The 16,075-nt window shown below is 39.0% G+C and overlaps 1 protein-coding gene across 5 annotated transcripts; it reads right to left on the bottom strand.

Moving 5' to 3' along the window:
- Positions 1 to 2,319: 2,319 nt before the first annotated feature.
- Positions 2,320 to 9,440, bottom strand: LOC111444100 (methyl-CpG-binding domain-containing protein 11-like). 5 transcript variants are annotated; one of them, XM_023082062.1, is made up of 4 exons: positions 9,104 to 9,194; positions 3,975 to 4,126; positions 3,802 to 3,884; positions 2,320 to 3,385 (listed from the first exon to the last, which is right to left on the bottom strand). In XM_023082062.1, exons 3-4 carry the CDS (start codon positions 3,808 to 3,810, stop codon positions 2,609 to 2,611), a joined length of 786 nt encoding a protein of 261 aa, XP_022937830.1. In that variant the 5' UTR covers positions 3,811 to 3,884; positions 3,975 to 4,126; positions 9,104 to 9,194; the 3' UTR covers positions 2,320 to 2,608. The 5 variants fall into 5 exon arrangements, with proteins under 5 accessions (XP_022937830.1, XP_022937831.1, XP_022937827.1 ...); XM_023082063.1 differs by having other exon boundaries at positions 3,980 to 4,126; XM_023082059.1 differs by lacking the exons at positions 3,802 to 3,884; positions 3,975 to 4,126 and adding an exon at positions 9,286 to 9,440.
- Between the last annotated feature and the right edge of the window lie 6,635 nt (positions 9,441 to 16,075).

Here is a 16,075-nt window from a genome sequence, read left to right as displayed (position 1 = left end):
AATAGTTTAACTAATTAAGACATATACTCTCAGGCCAAGATATCGAATGTGAGATCCGACATCGGTTAGAGAGAGAAATAAAACATTGAGTGTGAAAACACGTTTTAAAAACTTTGAGGGGAAGCTCGAAAGAGAAAGCCCAAATATGGCAATATTTATTAGCAGTGAGCTTGAGTTCTGACATCAGATGTTCAAATGCTATCCTTTCACATGGTAACGTTAAACTCTAAAAAAAAACGAGCATAAAAAAAATTGTCGTCATCTTATCACCCTCCTTATGTGATTAGAAAAACCGTCTAGGGTCTCAAAAGCAATATTATTATGTAAAACACGACTTATTTCCACTTTAGTCATTGTCTAGGCCATCGCAACTACGTCCATTAAATATCATAACGGTGTCGGGTTGAATCATTCCCGATCGTTCTTTCTTTCCACTCTTGTATGTGAACAAAACCTAAAGATTTGTAACGTAGCGATCATATAATATGGTTCTAAAGGCCATAGAAAGTGTCATAAATTGCTTGATCTGACTGTAAAGGGTTTGAATGAGTTTGATGTATTAGCATCATAAAGCAAAAGCACCAAACAAAAAACGAACCCTTTTGCGCTCCCAATAACAATGGTATATTTATTGAAAGGGAATCTCTTTCTTTCTTTGCTTACACTTTTTCCCAGTGATTGCTGAGTCTATCACTCCCTTCTTTTGCACAAGCTTAGCACCAACAAGCCTTGGTTTTTGACCTAAAGGCAACCCTTTTTGTTCTTAATTATGATGGACCGAGTTTATTATACTCTCGCTTCAACTTCACCTGTCGTGTTGTGTTGTGTAGCATGTGAGATTGACGTGAGGGGGTGGGGATCACTATATTTCTGGGAGGTCACTAACGAGTTAATAATCAAGCTCACGTGTAAAACTCGAACAGTTCAAGTCCTCTTGGTTGTAATAGTTTAACCCTACTGCTAGTAAATATTGCATGCTTTGGTCCGTTACGTAAACATATACTTAGTCTGTTACGTAAACATATACTTGGTCTGTTACGTAAACATATATGATTATGTTATCATATGATATATTGTGATGCAATATGTTATGGTATGATATGTATATGATGAAATGTTATGTTAAAAGCATGAGACGTTATGTTATGTCTCCTAAATTGTGTGTATACAACCTGATATGAATGACATGAAATATAATTTCGATAGAATTATGTATGATATGAGAACTGAAGAATGAGAAACGATATGATATGAATGATGAACGATATGTGAAATGATGAAAAATAATATGATATGTACAGAACGCTAGCAGTGTTGTATTAAATGATAATGAAAACGAAAAAATGTTGGGACCTCATGCATTATGTGTGCTCATACATTGGGGGATACCCCTATTCCATCACGAGGGTACGGATGCATACATCCACGAGGCAGACGAAGTATCATTATGTTTTACATAATGTTGCTGTGATAGTTACTAATTCTAATGGGGGTCGGCAGTAGTAGAACTACCAGAGAAGGCTCGTCCGACAAAAAAAGAGGGCCCAGCGGTGTGCGAACTGTTTGGTGAGCCCATACCCGCACGTATGGGCTGTGTGTAGAGTATATGGTACACATCCAAGCTGCCCATTAGAATAATGCTGTAGGAAAAATAGACGGATATGATAAATCCCGTCATAGCATTTTGCATGTTCTTGTTGTATAACCCCCAATAGTGGGGTCACTTACGGAGTATTTCTTTAAATACTCAAGTCATATGCTACTACATTTTTCAAGTTAAGGCAAGACATTCCTATACAGCTGACGACGACATTGCAACTCGAGAGCATGACACATGCATAGAGTATTCGTATTTATTTTCTTAGACTTAGGCTAGAATAGGATATTTTAATTTAAACATTTATTTATTTTATTTAGTATTTTTTTGTGTCGTTTTAATTGTGTTTTCAAAACATGCAAGTCCATGGTTGTGTTTTAAGCTCAAGGTTATATTTTATGAAAATTTAAATGGAGTATTTCCGCATTCAGGTTATGACAGGTATACAGTAGCGACCTTAAATTAAGTGGAAAATTCAAGGTATTATATGAAAATTTAAATGGAGTATTTCCGCATTCATGTTATGACAGGTATATAGTAGCGACCTTAAATTGTAGAAAATTCCAAGTCGTTACATATTATCTTCTGAAGGAGCAACCAAACTTGTATTGAAAAAAAGCAAGAATACAATACGACAAGCACGAATACATACAAAAAGACGAACTATCGATCAGTAGGAACGATAGCCAAGTGGTTAAGGAGCTTCAAAAGGATCAAACAACGATCCTAACTAAATGGGTATGCATAAATCTCTACCTTACAAAGGTTTACATTACAACAGCATGGTACAAGCATATTAAACTTGAATGTTACAGAGATCATTATGAACTACAATTTTATTCAGTACAAGTGAACAACAAGCGATGGAACATAATAAACCTAATCTATGGATGTTTATGTCAATAATTAGATTACTACAATTAACCACATCAGAATCACAGACCAACCCAGCAATCTGAATCTGTTCAAAACACCAATGAAGAGGCTACAGCCAGAAACGTAATATCGTTTTCAAGTCTTTACCTCACCACCTTCATTCCTGCCGTTGCCATTCTCGGCGACGTCAACAATCTTGTCGGCCTCGGTATGTTTCTCACTCTTTTCTGGAGTTGCAGCTCCTTTGTCGAGTTCGATATCCTGTTGAGTAGGTTTTTGATTCTCCTCTGGCACGTTTTTGTTTTCGTCAGATATAAGGGAACCGGGTTCGGTAGCTTCACCCAGATTACCATCAGGCTTCTTCTGAACTTGTGGTTCCTCAATGGCTTCCTCTTGCTTTGCAACCTCCAGATTCTCATTGAGGTTTAATTTGGAGCTTTCAGGTTCCTTCTCATTGAGATCTTTGTCCAATTTTTCTTGTTCTGATTCACTAGCTATCTTATGTTCTTGTTTTTCAGCATCCACAGCTTCATCTTTTGTTACCTTTTCATCTTTTACCGCAGCATCAACCATTCTCTCATGTTTTTCACCGTCTTGGTCGTCAATTTCTTTCTTCTCCTCCAAAACTTCTGGTTCAGCTTCTGTTTCTTTAATATCTTTCTTCGACACAGAAGATCTTCTTCTCTTGGGATGCTCACGTTCGACCGGTGGAGTCACTTTACTCTTTTCGCTTATCCTTGCTGACCTCCTTGGCGTCTCGCCCGTGCTCCAATCAAATTCAGCAGCTGCCGGGCTACCGGGGTGTGCCTTCAGGTACTGATCCAACTTCCTTTTGTGGTTGATCTCCTCCCCTGTAGGAGTTATGAAGATGACCTCATGTTTCCTAGGGGATTTACCTTGCTTGGGAAAAAACTGCCAAATATTCATATCATTCAATCAGATGCAACCAATAAACCAGCAACCCAGATCTTAATTCTTTTGTTTAGAGCTGTTAGGTAGTGAGTAAAGAACAATCAATAAAGTATAAATGTTCATCTCGATTGGTGAAAAAATACATCCAAATAGATCCAGAAAACAAGCAGCCACTCCAACCCAATGAAGCCAACCCAATGAAGATGATCAAAGATCTCTCTTCTTGTCATGAATTACAGTACTTGAAAAAATATAAATCTAAAAGTACATTCTCTTTCATACCCAAGAAAGTCCCTACCACCCTCTCATACAAAATTCCACCATGAAATCTTCATCTTCTCTTTACTATGAAACCCGTACAGCTGCTTAGACGAAAACGAAAACACCAGCTAACACCGAGCATATTAAAGACTAACCAGACACATAAATTTGCCAAAACAGACTGCATTGGTAGGAGTTCCTTATGTTGTCACGATCGGTATCGAGGGCTATTGAGTTTCTGTATAAGATTAAAAAGAATTAACCTTCCCAAGATCAAGAAGCCAGAAGAAAAATCTCACGAATTTGAGAATATTCTAAATTTCATAACCTTACAAGACACCTCCTCTTGGCTAAAGGTCTGATCGGTTGTCCAGAAACGATGCTCGGCCCTTCTGGTAGACCATCTGCTATCAGGCTGCCTACTCAGAGCTAAAGTCTGTCTGTTCTTTTTTTCATCACTAACCATTCATCCACCTTCATCTGAAAAAGATCTAATGAAATGAATACCCTGGCAAGAGACTTTTATCATTTCCAAAAGAAAATAAGGCAAGAGTACAAAGTGGCCAGCCATTTCAGATGCTATCCATTCTCTAGTAGGAAAACTATCTTTCCTTCCTCTGCCTTCCCTAGAACAAACTACCAATTCCTGTCATGTACCTCACTTCTCAGCTCAGGCTTCCCGATCCTCTTCGGAAATTCGCCTTCACACGGTTGTTTGTAGAAGAACTTCAAGCTGCGTTGATCTGTACAATTTTTTAATCATTGGCCCAATACGTATGAAGGCCATTTTTTAATGTAAAATACAATTATCATCGGTTGCCTTTAATATATGGGATTGTAACCATATCATCAAGAGAAGCTTGGATGGAGACCTGAACACAAGTCTCCTCTTCCTTGGTTTGATCGCATTAATTCTGCAGTTTTGTAGGCTTCTTCTTGGTGCATTTCACTCCTTTATGGAGTTTGTATCCTTCGAGCAATAGTCTCTTTTCATTACATCAACGAAAAGTTTTGTTTCTTGTTCAAAAGAAGAAACCGACAATAAGGCATTGCTCTTGCGTGCGTATAGAAATCTTTGACCTATACCATTCCTTTCTGCAAGGAATGGCTTTGAGAAGTCTGGTAAGGCAACCAGAAGCACATTGATCTTAGTGTGTTTGAGACATCGAAAGCTTTCCCTAGCCTTAGGATTCGACTCATTATCACTTTTAACTGTTGGGAGAAGGCAGTCAAACCATAAACGGCCACAGATTTTCAGTGGAAACATGTAAGCCTGGTTGCAGGGAGATGACCAGTTCAACTTATTTTGGATTTTACAGCCATGAACATCCACCTTACTCGGACACCATATCATCTACAAATTCAATCTGAGGCAGTGAAAAGGTGCACTTCTTGACATTAGCCACCAGATTATCGATCAAAACGTCCAAAACAGAGAACAAAGTTGGGCTAGTAACCCTGAGCCGTTGACAAGTATGACCTCAATAAACACTAGAATAATTTTGGGAAGGAAAAATCCGAATATATCCATGAGATATTTAAGAGATGATTGGTCATTGGTCAAGCCAAACATCATGATCCAAAAAGAGTGGCAGATTGGGGCACAAATCAATAGAAATGACGTTCAAATCAACTTATATCCATTATTCATACTATGTTGAGATAATATGTTTGGCACTAATTTATTTAGAAAATATAACTTCATAAATATATATTCTTTATCTAAATTGGTTTAGAAAAGAAGATGACCATATATAGAAGCAAAGGAAGAGAATCATGATTTAAAAAATTCAATTAAAAAATTCAAAATCTTGAGTTTTTTTCTTTTTCTTTCTGTTATTAGAATTATAGTTTCTTTTGTGTATTTGAAGAAAATTTAAATAATTTCTTTTAAAAACTTCAAAAATAATTTTATCCATTTTGAACCAAGACTCATGTTCTTATGTCTACTCAATAGTCTGGTTCGTGATGTTTCCTCGAAAACCTTTGGTGATTAACCCAATTTTGGATTCAGTGAAGGCCTTGTTGCCATCAATATCAAGCAATTGCATTACCTTCCATGTGTAACACTTCACCTTCGAGGTTCCACCTTGTTTGGAGAAGAATCATTCAACTCCAATTCTTGAATTCCAGCTTTTCTTATCAATCTCATTCGACGTCTTGTACATACTTTGTTTCATAATTCCTCCGAGGATATATTGTGCGTAGGAGTGTGGCCGAGAATCTGCACCACCTTTTGTGGAGCTATGATTTTTCCTTTCAGTTTGGAGCTATTTCTTTGAGACATTTGATTTCCGTTCATCCCAGCGTAAGGGTTGTAACTCCATGATTTTGGAGTTGCTACTTATCATTAGCCCCTCGGTAAGAAAAAGGGTTTTTTTGAGTGTGTGATTTTATGAAGCTTTTGAAGAGGGAGAGGGTTCGAGAAGACTTCGATTAATGTATGGTTCTTGTTAGGTTCCATGAATCATTGGGCATTGATGGTTAAGACCTTTTGATATTTTCATTAGTCTTATTTTCTTTAGTCTTATTTTCTTGACTAAAGCCCTTTTATAGCTTGACTCCTTTTATTTGGGCTTTGTTTTTGTATGACATTGTATTCTTTCATTCATTCTCAACGAAAGCTCAATTTTTATCAAAACCCATTCCTCCAAGGACATATCCAACTGCCCCGTCGGCTCTTCAATGTATGTTTATCTCGCCATCGATAGGAGCTTTCCTTTTCCTTAAAAAAGGTTCCCATCCGTACACGATGAACTCTAAACTTCTCCCCATTGATAAAACAAACTTCTTTCTAATCATCTCATATCTATCTCTGTGGATTTTGGCACACAGTTCACCCGTTTCTCCATTGCATAAGTCAAGAGGTCATGTTTAAACTTGATTTTCAAGGTTGAACTTGTAACAGCCCACCACCGCTAGCAGATATTATACTCTTTGAGCTTCCCCTCAAGGTTTTTAAAATGTGTATGTTTTCACGCCTTTATAAAGAATGATTCGTTCCCTTTCCAACTGATATAAGATCTCACAATCCACCCCCTTTCGGAGCCTAGCGTCCTCGCTGGCACTTGTTCCCCTCTCCGATCGATGTAGGACCCCCAATCCACCCCCCTTCGGGGCCCAGCGTCATCGTTGGCACACTGCCTAGTGTCCACCCCCCTTCGGGTTTAAGCCTCCTCACTAGCACACGGTGTCTGGCTCTGATACCATTTGTAACAGTCCAAGCCTACCACTAGCAGATGTTGTCCTCTTTGGGCTTTCCCTTTTGAGTTTTCGCTCAAGGTTTGAAACGAGTCTGTTTACACACCCTTATAAAGAATACTTCGTTCCCCTTTCCAACCGATATGGGATCTCACGGAACTAGTCTGGTCCCACCATGGTAAAGACTTTTATTGTTTCTAGAAGAAAATGTAAGGTAAGAGTATAAAAGAGGGAGCTGGTCCAAGGATTGTTGACCCTGCCTCCGACCAGAACTCTCCCGGTGGCAATACACTCGACTTGGCTTTCCTCCATCCTTCCCAAATCTATTTAGTTCTATACCAACTCCCTAATTTATCCCATTGACCAACTATGACGGGCTCCCACATCCAACTGTTGAACTTCACTCCGGTCACCTTGCTTATGTCTTCCTCTTCTTTCCATAAGTATCGAGTTTTGCTGGACAATCGAACTTATTTGATAACGATAATATATTTTGATTTAGATATTACTCAAAATGACAGGAAATTTCATATGATCACTGTAACAGCCCAAACCCACCGCTAGGAGATATTGTCCACTTTGACCCTTTATGTATCGTCATCAGCCTCACGATTTTAAAACACATCTGCTAGGGAGACGTTTCCACACCATTATAAGGAATGTTTTGTTCCCCTCTACAACCAATCCGACGCCTTCTACAAATATATGTTTTGAACTACTTGAAAGCAACATGAAAGCAACAGGATCAGGTCTTAAACACATACTAGAATAGAACAGAAGTTACAGATTGATTCATACGTACAACTAACAAAACTCATTAAGGACCTTCCTACAATAAAGGAAGTATATTAGACGCCTATCAAATCAACCAACGTGTCAACCATTCCAGACCTCACCGATAAATTTACCATATCTAATGATAAAATCCCAAGTAGTTTCAGTTCCTCAAGACAAAAATATGCCTAAAATCTCATTTTCCCCTCTATTTCGTCTTGAATCCATAAGCCCCTTTTATGTCCCTCCTTCCATAATAGAGCCAAACATCTACAGCTTACCCAAAAAAAAAAAAAAAAAAGACAAGCTCTATAAGCCAAGAATCAAGTTTGATCATAGCACAACCACAACTTATATATAAAAACAACTATAGATATCCAATATCTAAACGTTATCCTTAGACGTTCCTACAACGGCCCAAGCCCACAGCAAGTAGATATTGTCCTCTTTGGGCTTTCCCTTTTAGGCTTCCTCTCAAGGTTTTAAAACGCGTCTACTAGGGAGAGGTTTCCACACTCTTATAAAGAATATTTCGTTCTCCTCCCCAACCGATGTGGGATCTCACAATCCACCCCCCTTCGGGGCCCAACGTCCTCACTGACACTCGTTCCGTTCTCCAATCGATGTGAGATCCCCAGCGTCCTTGGCGGCACACCGCCTGGTGTCCACCCCCTTCGAAACTTACTCTCCTAGCTAGCACATCGCCCGGTGTCTGGTTCTGATATCATTTGTAACAGCCCAAACCCACCGCTAGCAGATATTATCAGCCTCACGATTTTAAAACGCGTCTACTAAGGAGTGGTTTCCCCACTCTTATAAAGACCAATGTGAGATCTCACATTTAAATTGTGAAAAATCCAAGCAAATAAATTTCAGCAGCTGGTATTGAGTGCACAATATAGTCAACTGATTGAATAGAAAATATGCACACACACATGTATATCCTCACTTGTTGGAGCAAGGCAAATCCAGGCAGAGCACGCACTGTTCAATAATTTTTATTTATTAACATCATTATCAATGTTAGCAGCCCTAATCCTCCCCAGATAACATAATCGCTCACTATCTCTCACACCAGAAAGGAGAAGGGAACAAAAATTAGTCCACAGCTCCAAGTAATTCAAGCAAAAAAAAAAATCATCATAACACAAATTGAACTCATCACGAAGCAGCATAGCGACGTCAAAGCGATGTCAAAGCAAAGTCAAATAGAAACTAGAGACCAACAATTTCCAGAGATTTCTGTCGAAGAAGACTGGAAATCCAAGCGAAAAGATAGATTAAGCAAGAAATTCGATAATTCAACCTTCCAGAAAAAACCCTAGATACTACAAGCAGTGAATTCTCACCAAAGAAACCCTAAAATCCAGGAACAACAAAATCCGAGTTGAGAATTGAGCGGTAAAAGCAAAATTGAGCAAGAAAATAAGCAATTCAACAAGAACTGAAGATCCAGAAAAGGAATCGAAGTGAGATGAACACCTTTTTCTTCCAGCCAGGAGGGGCAGGGAGTTCGAAGGACAGAACCTCCTCATTCGAAGTGTCTTTCTCCACTGATTCCGCCATTTATGACCTAACCACAAGAAGCAATGATGATAAAATTCACTAAAAATAGCTCCCGAACAAAGAACTTCTCGAAAAAGGTAGAGAAAATAATGGGTTACTTGGATTCGCGATTTGGCGTTTCTGGGTTTCTTCCTTAGCTGCACACAACTAAAACAGAGGAGAGAAATGGATTTACAGCGACAAATTTAGTAATGACGGCGATTGCCCTTCGTTTTATATTCAAGCTTCTTTCTCTCTCCTCTCTCTCTCTGTGAGTGAGAAATCCAGAATGTCCAGCTCAGCACTTGGAAATTTGACGGTGCGCTCTACCGCCGCCACCTGTCAAATTCCTTGCTTCTTAATACTTGGCGGTTGCCTTTTAATACACATTTTCCCTCCATTGACTTTAACCAATATTTTCTTTTAACTTTTTTTTAAGTCTCCAAAGCTATCTCCACCATTTTTCCCTTCTATACCTTCTAAAAATTCGGCCTCAAACATTTTCAATAAAATTCTAGAAATTTACTAAGAACACTTACGTACCTGTTGGACTGGAGCGTTACATACACATAACATAGACATGTCACATAGACATGGACATGTTGGGCTCGAGCGTTACATACTTGTTGGGCTCGAGTGTTACATACACATAACATAGGCATGCCACATGGACTTGTGGAACATCAATCATTTCAGTCAAGTTAACCCATTTTCCATAATTAGTCGATCCTAAAAGATTGCGCTCCACCTCAGCTAAGCTAAGTTGAGTCCGTCATAATGCATCATAATCATGATATTAATATGGTTAATTGTCACCTTATGATCATGATAATATACATCGATACAATTCATGCATATCCATCCTAGCTCTAAAGTCGTCCACGTTGAGAGCTAGCTACCTCAACTGATTCTCATTGTATACAATAATTGTCTTTGGGTTTACAAAAGTCTCAGTTCAATCTTAAAAGTGAAGATTATCCCTATATACTAACACGAGTCTTTTGTGTATGTTTTGCCTTCACTCACATATATTTTAGGATAATTCTCAAAAGGTCATCCAACATAAAATTACTTCAAACAGAACACGCTTGATTACGGAGTTCTTATAATTGAGCCACCGAAAAAAATGCACCTTATTGATATAAATAGTAACTTAATTATTTTAAGCTTTTTTTAGCAATCATATATTTAAGATCACACTCATTCAGAAGTGATTTGGGTTCATTCATGTATCCCTTAATTACTTCAGTGTCATAGATATTTACGACCGTTGCCATTGAAGTCCAAAATTTGAATAGAAAAATAATCCAACAATTTAAAAAATATAAAATTCTCGATCTATTTATTATAATAATTTGGATTTGGCTCCATTTCAATCTTTCAAATCTTACTTTCAAAACTCTTTTTCGAAATCTATCTGCTCCTATTTTCTAAAACTTTCTTCTTGAACCGAGGTCAGAGGCTCGAGCATACGTCGCTTGGCCGTAGGCGACGTAAGAACGAATTGACTTAACTCACTTGTGGGAAGTGAGGGCTCGAGCATACGTCGCTTGGCCGTAGGTGACGTAAGAACGAATTGACTTAACTCACTTGTGGGAAGTGAGGGCTCGAGCATACGTCGCTTGGCCGTAGGTGACGTAAGAACGAATTGGCTTAACTCACTTGTTGCTGGTAAGTGAGTTTTGCACAATCGCAAGTTCGCACTTTTTAGGTAAAAGATTAAAGATCCATGATGTTAGTATTTTTGTAACGGCTAGTAGATATTGTCTTGCTTTAAAACGTGTCTGCTAGGGGAAGGTTTCCACACCCTTATAAAGCGTGTTTTGTTCTCCTCCCCAACCAATGTGGGACATCACAATCCACCCCCTTCGGGGCCCAGCGTCCTCACTAGCACTCTTTCATTTCTCTAATCGATGTGGGCCCCCACCAAATCCACCCCTCTTTGGGGCTAGCGGACATCGATTGGAGAAAGGAAAGAGTGCCAATGAGGACGTTGGGCCCCGAAGGGGGGTGGATTGTGATGTCTCACATTGGTTGGAGAGGAGAACAAAACATCCTTTATAAGGGTGTGGAAATCTTCCCCTAGCAGACACGTTTTAAAGCCTCAAGGGGAAGCCCAAAGAAAACTGCTAACGGTGGATCTGGGTCATCATAGTTTTTCAACTCATTCGATGGTTAAGAAATGCTCGAGAGAATTAATGGTTACTATCTAAACTAATAAGGTGCACATTTCTGTTATGTCGCTCAATATCAGGAACTTTAATGTTAAACGTGTTTGACTTAAAGCAATTCTATGTTGACTGATCTTGTAAGAATTTTCAATGAAACATGTGAGTGAGAATAGAGTATGCTAAAAGGACGATTAAAGGACGATTTGTGAACGATTGGGAATTGTCGTGATGTAAAGTGTCAAATTTAGATTTTAAATCCTTATCCAAATTTTTGGCATGAGGCACTATAGATGGTATCAAATCAGAACATTTCCAGTAGGATCTGGCTAGAGACGAAGCTCGGAAAGCTAGTGAGCATGTAAGGTCAGAGTAAGTGAGGGCACATAAATGAACTAATCCCACATTTGAATGATAGTGATCCATAAGAGATGATAGTTAAAAAAACACCATCTAAGTATACCTTCTTTTTCAATGGCTCAAGTGATAAATCCAAAATTCACATATGAACACGTTAGCATGTAGGTGAAAATTGAGACAACTTTGAAGATCATTAACATGTTGGGTGCAAAATATGGTCTCGAGGACCCACTCCATGCTCACTTGCTCCAACTCTCCTTTATCTCATAATTGTTCTTTCTTTGATTGTTTTGCAAATTTATTGGATCTTTGGATAAAATGCATGTGATGAACATTCTCCAACTTTTTAATGCATGTCTAGGTTTTGATTGATATACAAATTAGGTTTATGTTTAGCTCTCGTCGATCTTGTAAGTTTGTCAGTTTTTGTTATAATTTACCAATATGGGCATAGTTCAGTGATAATTTACATCTATTCGTTTTCTTGTACCTATACCAACAAGATACATTTGCTTTTTCAGTGGATCAATCATATAAACGTCTAAATGATACTTCTGTACCTATACCAACAAGATACATTTGCTTTTTCAGTGGATCAATCATATAAACTTCAAAGGCTACTTAGAGCAATTTTATATAGGGTGACCTCATATAAATTTTTCTAGGTAGCACGTGAGAACAAAGTATCTAGAAAGGGCTCGTGTTGGTCTAAGGATGTTATGTGACCACGTTGTATGGAAATACCTGTAACGGCCCAAATTCACTGCTAGCAGATGTTATCCTCTTTGGCTTTCCCTTTCGGGCTTCCCCTTAAAGGCTTTAAGGTGTGTTTGCTAGGGGAAGGTTTTCACACCCTTGTAAATGGTGTTTTGCTCTCCTCCCCAACCAATGTGGGACATCATAATCCACCCCCCCTTTGGGGTCAGCGTCCTCGCTGGCACTCGTTCTTTTCTCCAATCAATGTGGGACAGCCACCAAATCCACCCCCCTATGGGGCCCAGCGTCCTTACTCTCACACCATCTCATGTCTACCCCCCTTCGGAGAACAGCAAGACCCAGCGTCCTCGCTGGCACTTGTTCCTTTCTCCAATCGATAGGAGACCGCCACCAAATCCACCCCGTTACAGGGCCCAGCGTCCTTACTCTCACACCGTCTCATGTCTACCCCCCTTCGGGGAACAGCAAGAAGGTTGACACATCGTCCGATGTCTAGCTTTGATACCATTTGTAACGACCCATATTCACCGCTAGTAGATATTGTCCTCTTTAAGCTTTCCCTTATGGCTTTAAAATGCGCTGATAGGGGAACGTTTCCACACCTTTATAAATAATATTTTGTTCTCCTCCCCCAACCGATGTGGGACATCACAATACCAAAGTCATCAGGTGCCAAATTCGGATTTCAAATCTTGATTCGAATCCTGGACATGAGTCGTTTAGGAATAACAATGAAAATTGATACAAGAATTTGAATATATCATAATCTCTCATGAAAGCATTAATTGTAGTGATTTGATTATATTTGTCTAGTTGAAAATGACAAGAAATGAAGTAGTTTTCAATTGATTTATTCCTTCTTCTAGGACCACGAACAAGAACCCTTAGCTAACCTATCAACCATGGCCCTCACCAATTTGCTTCAACCATTCATACTAATAAATAGGAAAGTGAAAGGGAGGGCTAATTATTTTTTTTTTTAAATTAATAATTAGAAACCGTGGTATCAACGAACGAATGCATATGCGAGAAACATACAAATAAGAGCAACGATAGAGATGAAATGTAACAACCCAAGTCCACCATTAACCGATATTATCTGCTTTAATCCGTTAAGTATCGTTGTCAGCCTCACAATTTTAAAACGTGTCTGCTATGGAGATGATAGATTGTGAGATCCCACGTTGGTTGGAGAGAGGAACGAAACATTTCTTATAAGAGTGTGACCTCACGATTTTAAAACGTGTCTACTATGCTGAGGGTGGATTGTGATATCCCACCCTGGCTGGAGGGAGAGAGAAACGAAACATTTATTATAAGGGTGTGAAAACCTCTCTTCTAGGTGCATTTTAAAACTGTGAAGTTAACGGCAATACATAACGGACTAAAGCAGACAATATCTGCTAGCGATGGACTTAGACTATTATATGAAAGCAGAGGCACCGTTCTTATATCATTTGTAACGGTCCATGCCCAGGATTCGAAATCTAGATCCAACACCTAATGACTCCAACATTCTGCTACGACTTGGTCATGTTACTTACTATTCGCTTCTTAAGAGTGAAGAATATCCCTATAGACTAACACAAATTTTTCCAACATGTTTTGTGCATCTTAGGAAAATTCCTAGGAAGTCGCCCAACATAGAATTACCGCTCACAAAATTGAAAGCAAATTTGGACCTATGTTAAAAGTAATTTGCCTACTTTATTCTCTTTCTTCTTTTTTTCCTTTTTCATATACTATAGAGTGAGAGAGGTTTAAATATTTAACCTCCGGAAGTTTACTGTAAATATGTAGACACTCAGAAACGAGGAAGGGCATATAAGTTAGATCCAAAGATTTTCGAACGGGTCAACATTTCAAACTGATATTAAATTCATGAACTCGATCTAATACGAGAAACTAATGTGGATGTCGTTGATCGACGATATATATTCATAACTAGCTGAGTCTTACTCTAAGTCGACTCGTTTTTCATAACTAAAAAATTATAAAAGTAATTACATTGTATCAGTTACATCGAATAGTTTCTCTTCTGGTATACTGTGAAATTTTAGCTCAAGAGAAGGAGAGATCGTGTGAAATCCCACGTCGGTTGGAGGGGGAATGAAACATTTTTTATAAGGGTGTGGAAACTTCTCTCTAGTAGGCGCGTTTTAAAACCGTGAGGTTGACGGCAATACATAACGAGCCAAAACGGACAATATATACTAACAGTGGACTTGAGTTGTTATAGATCAATCATTTCATCGTTATTATCGAAATCATAGCTCGAAAAGAAATGGCAATACAGCCAAAGGCCTGTTTCATCTTCTTCTTGTTGATGTTCATCTTGTTCTTCAAATCCAAAAGCTTGTATCACATCAAAGCACAGCACATCGATGGCTGAAACAACTTTTTTCCCTTATAAAACACTATAAGTACCCACCACACTTAACATCTCTCTTTTTTGGCTTGCTGGTCCCAGCATTTTCCTGCCTGCCGTGGGCACTACTGAAACCCCATAATTTTTCTCCTCCCAAAAATAAAAAAGAAACAAATAATAGTATTGCTTTATTGCCAATCCCATAAGTTCTACAGTAAATATACTCATCTGAGTTTTGTAAAAGAATCAATCTTTACATAATGTGTCATTCCGAAAGCATGACTCCGGAGTCGAGCCATAAATTTTCTCGAGCACGAGAAAAGTTTTATAATTTAAACACTGTTTGATAACCATTTGGTTCTGTGAGATCTTATGTTAGTTGGAGAGTGGAATGAAGCATTCGTTATAAGGGTGTGGAAACCTCTCCCTAGCATACGCGTTTTAAAATCGTCAGACTGACGACGATACGTAGCGGGCTAAAGCGGATAATATCTACTAGCAGTGGGCTTTGGCTGTTACAAATGGTATCAGAACCAGTCACTAGGCGGTGTGCCAGCGAGGACACTGGCCCCCAAGGAGGGTAAATTGTGAGATCCCACATCGATTAGAGAGGGAAACAAAACATTCCTTATAAGTGTGTAGAAACCTTTCCCTAGCGAGAGGATTGTGAGATCTTACATCAGTTAGAGAGGGAAACAAAACATTCTTATATGGGTATGGAAACCTCTCCCTAACAGACACGTTTTAAAATCGTGAGGCTGACAACGATACATAACGAGTCAAAACGGACAATATCTACTAGTGGTAGGCTTGAATTGTTACAAATGGTATCAGAACCAATCACTGGGCAATGTGCCAGTCAGGACATTGGTCCCCAAGGAGGGTGAATTATGAGATTCTACCTCGGTGTTGGAAAGGGGAACGAAGCATTCCTCGTAAAGGTGTGGAAACCTCTCCCTAGTAGATGCGTTTTAAAACCGTGAGACTGATGGCGATACGTAACCGGCCAAAACGGACAATATCTACTAGCGGTGGGTTTCGGTGTTATAAATGGTATGAGAGCTAGTCACCAAGCGGTGTGCTAGCGAGAACGCTGGTCCCCAAGAGGGTAGATTGTGAGATCCCACGTCGGTTGGAGAGGGAACGAAATATTCATTTTTAAAACTGTGAGGCTGACAGTGATATGTAACACAGTTGGTTGTTTATTTCTTGGTTTTTGGATCCTATTTTGGCTCTCTCTCTCTAAAGCACAAGCCTTTTTCTCTATATATAAGCTAGAAGTTTCACTGTTTTGAT

This window comes from Cucurbita moschata, unplaced genomic scaffold (assembly GCF_002738365.1).
Source record: "Cucurbita moschata cultivar Rifu unplaced genomic scaffold, Cmos_1.0 Cmo_Scf00006, whole genome shotgun sequence".
In the NCBI taxonomy this organism is placed as follows: domain Eukaryota; kingdom Viridiplantae; phylum Streptophyta; class Magnoliopsida; order Cucurbitales; family Cucurbitaceae; genus Cucurbita; species Cucurbita moschata.
This window is presented reverse-complemented; position numbering and strand designations above follow the sequence as displayed.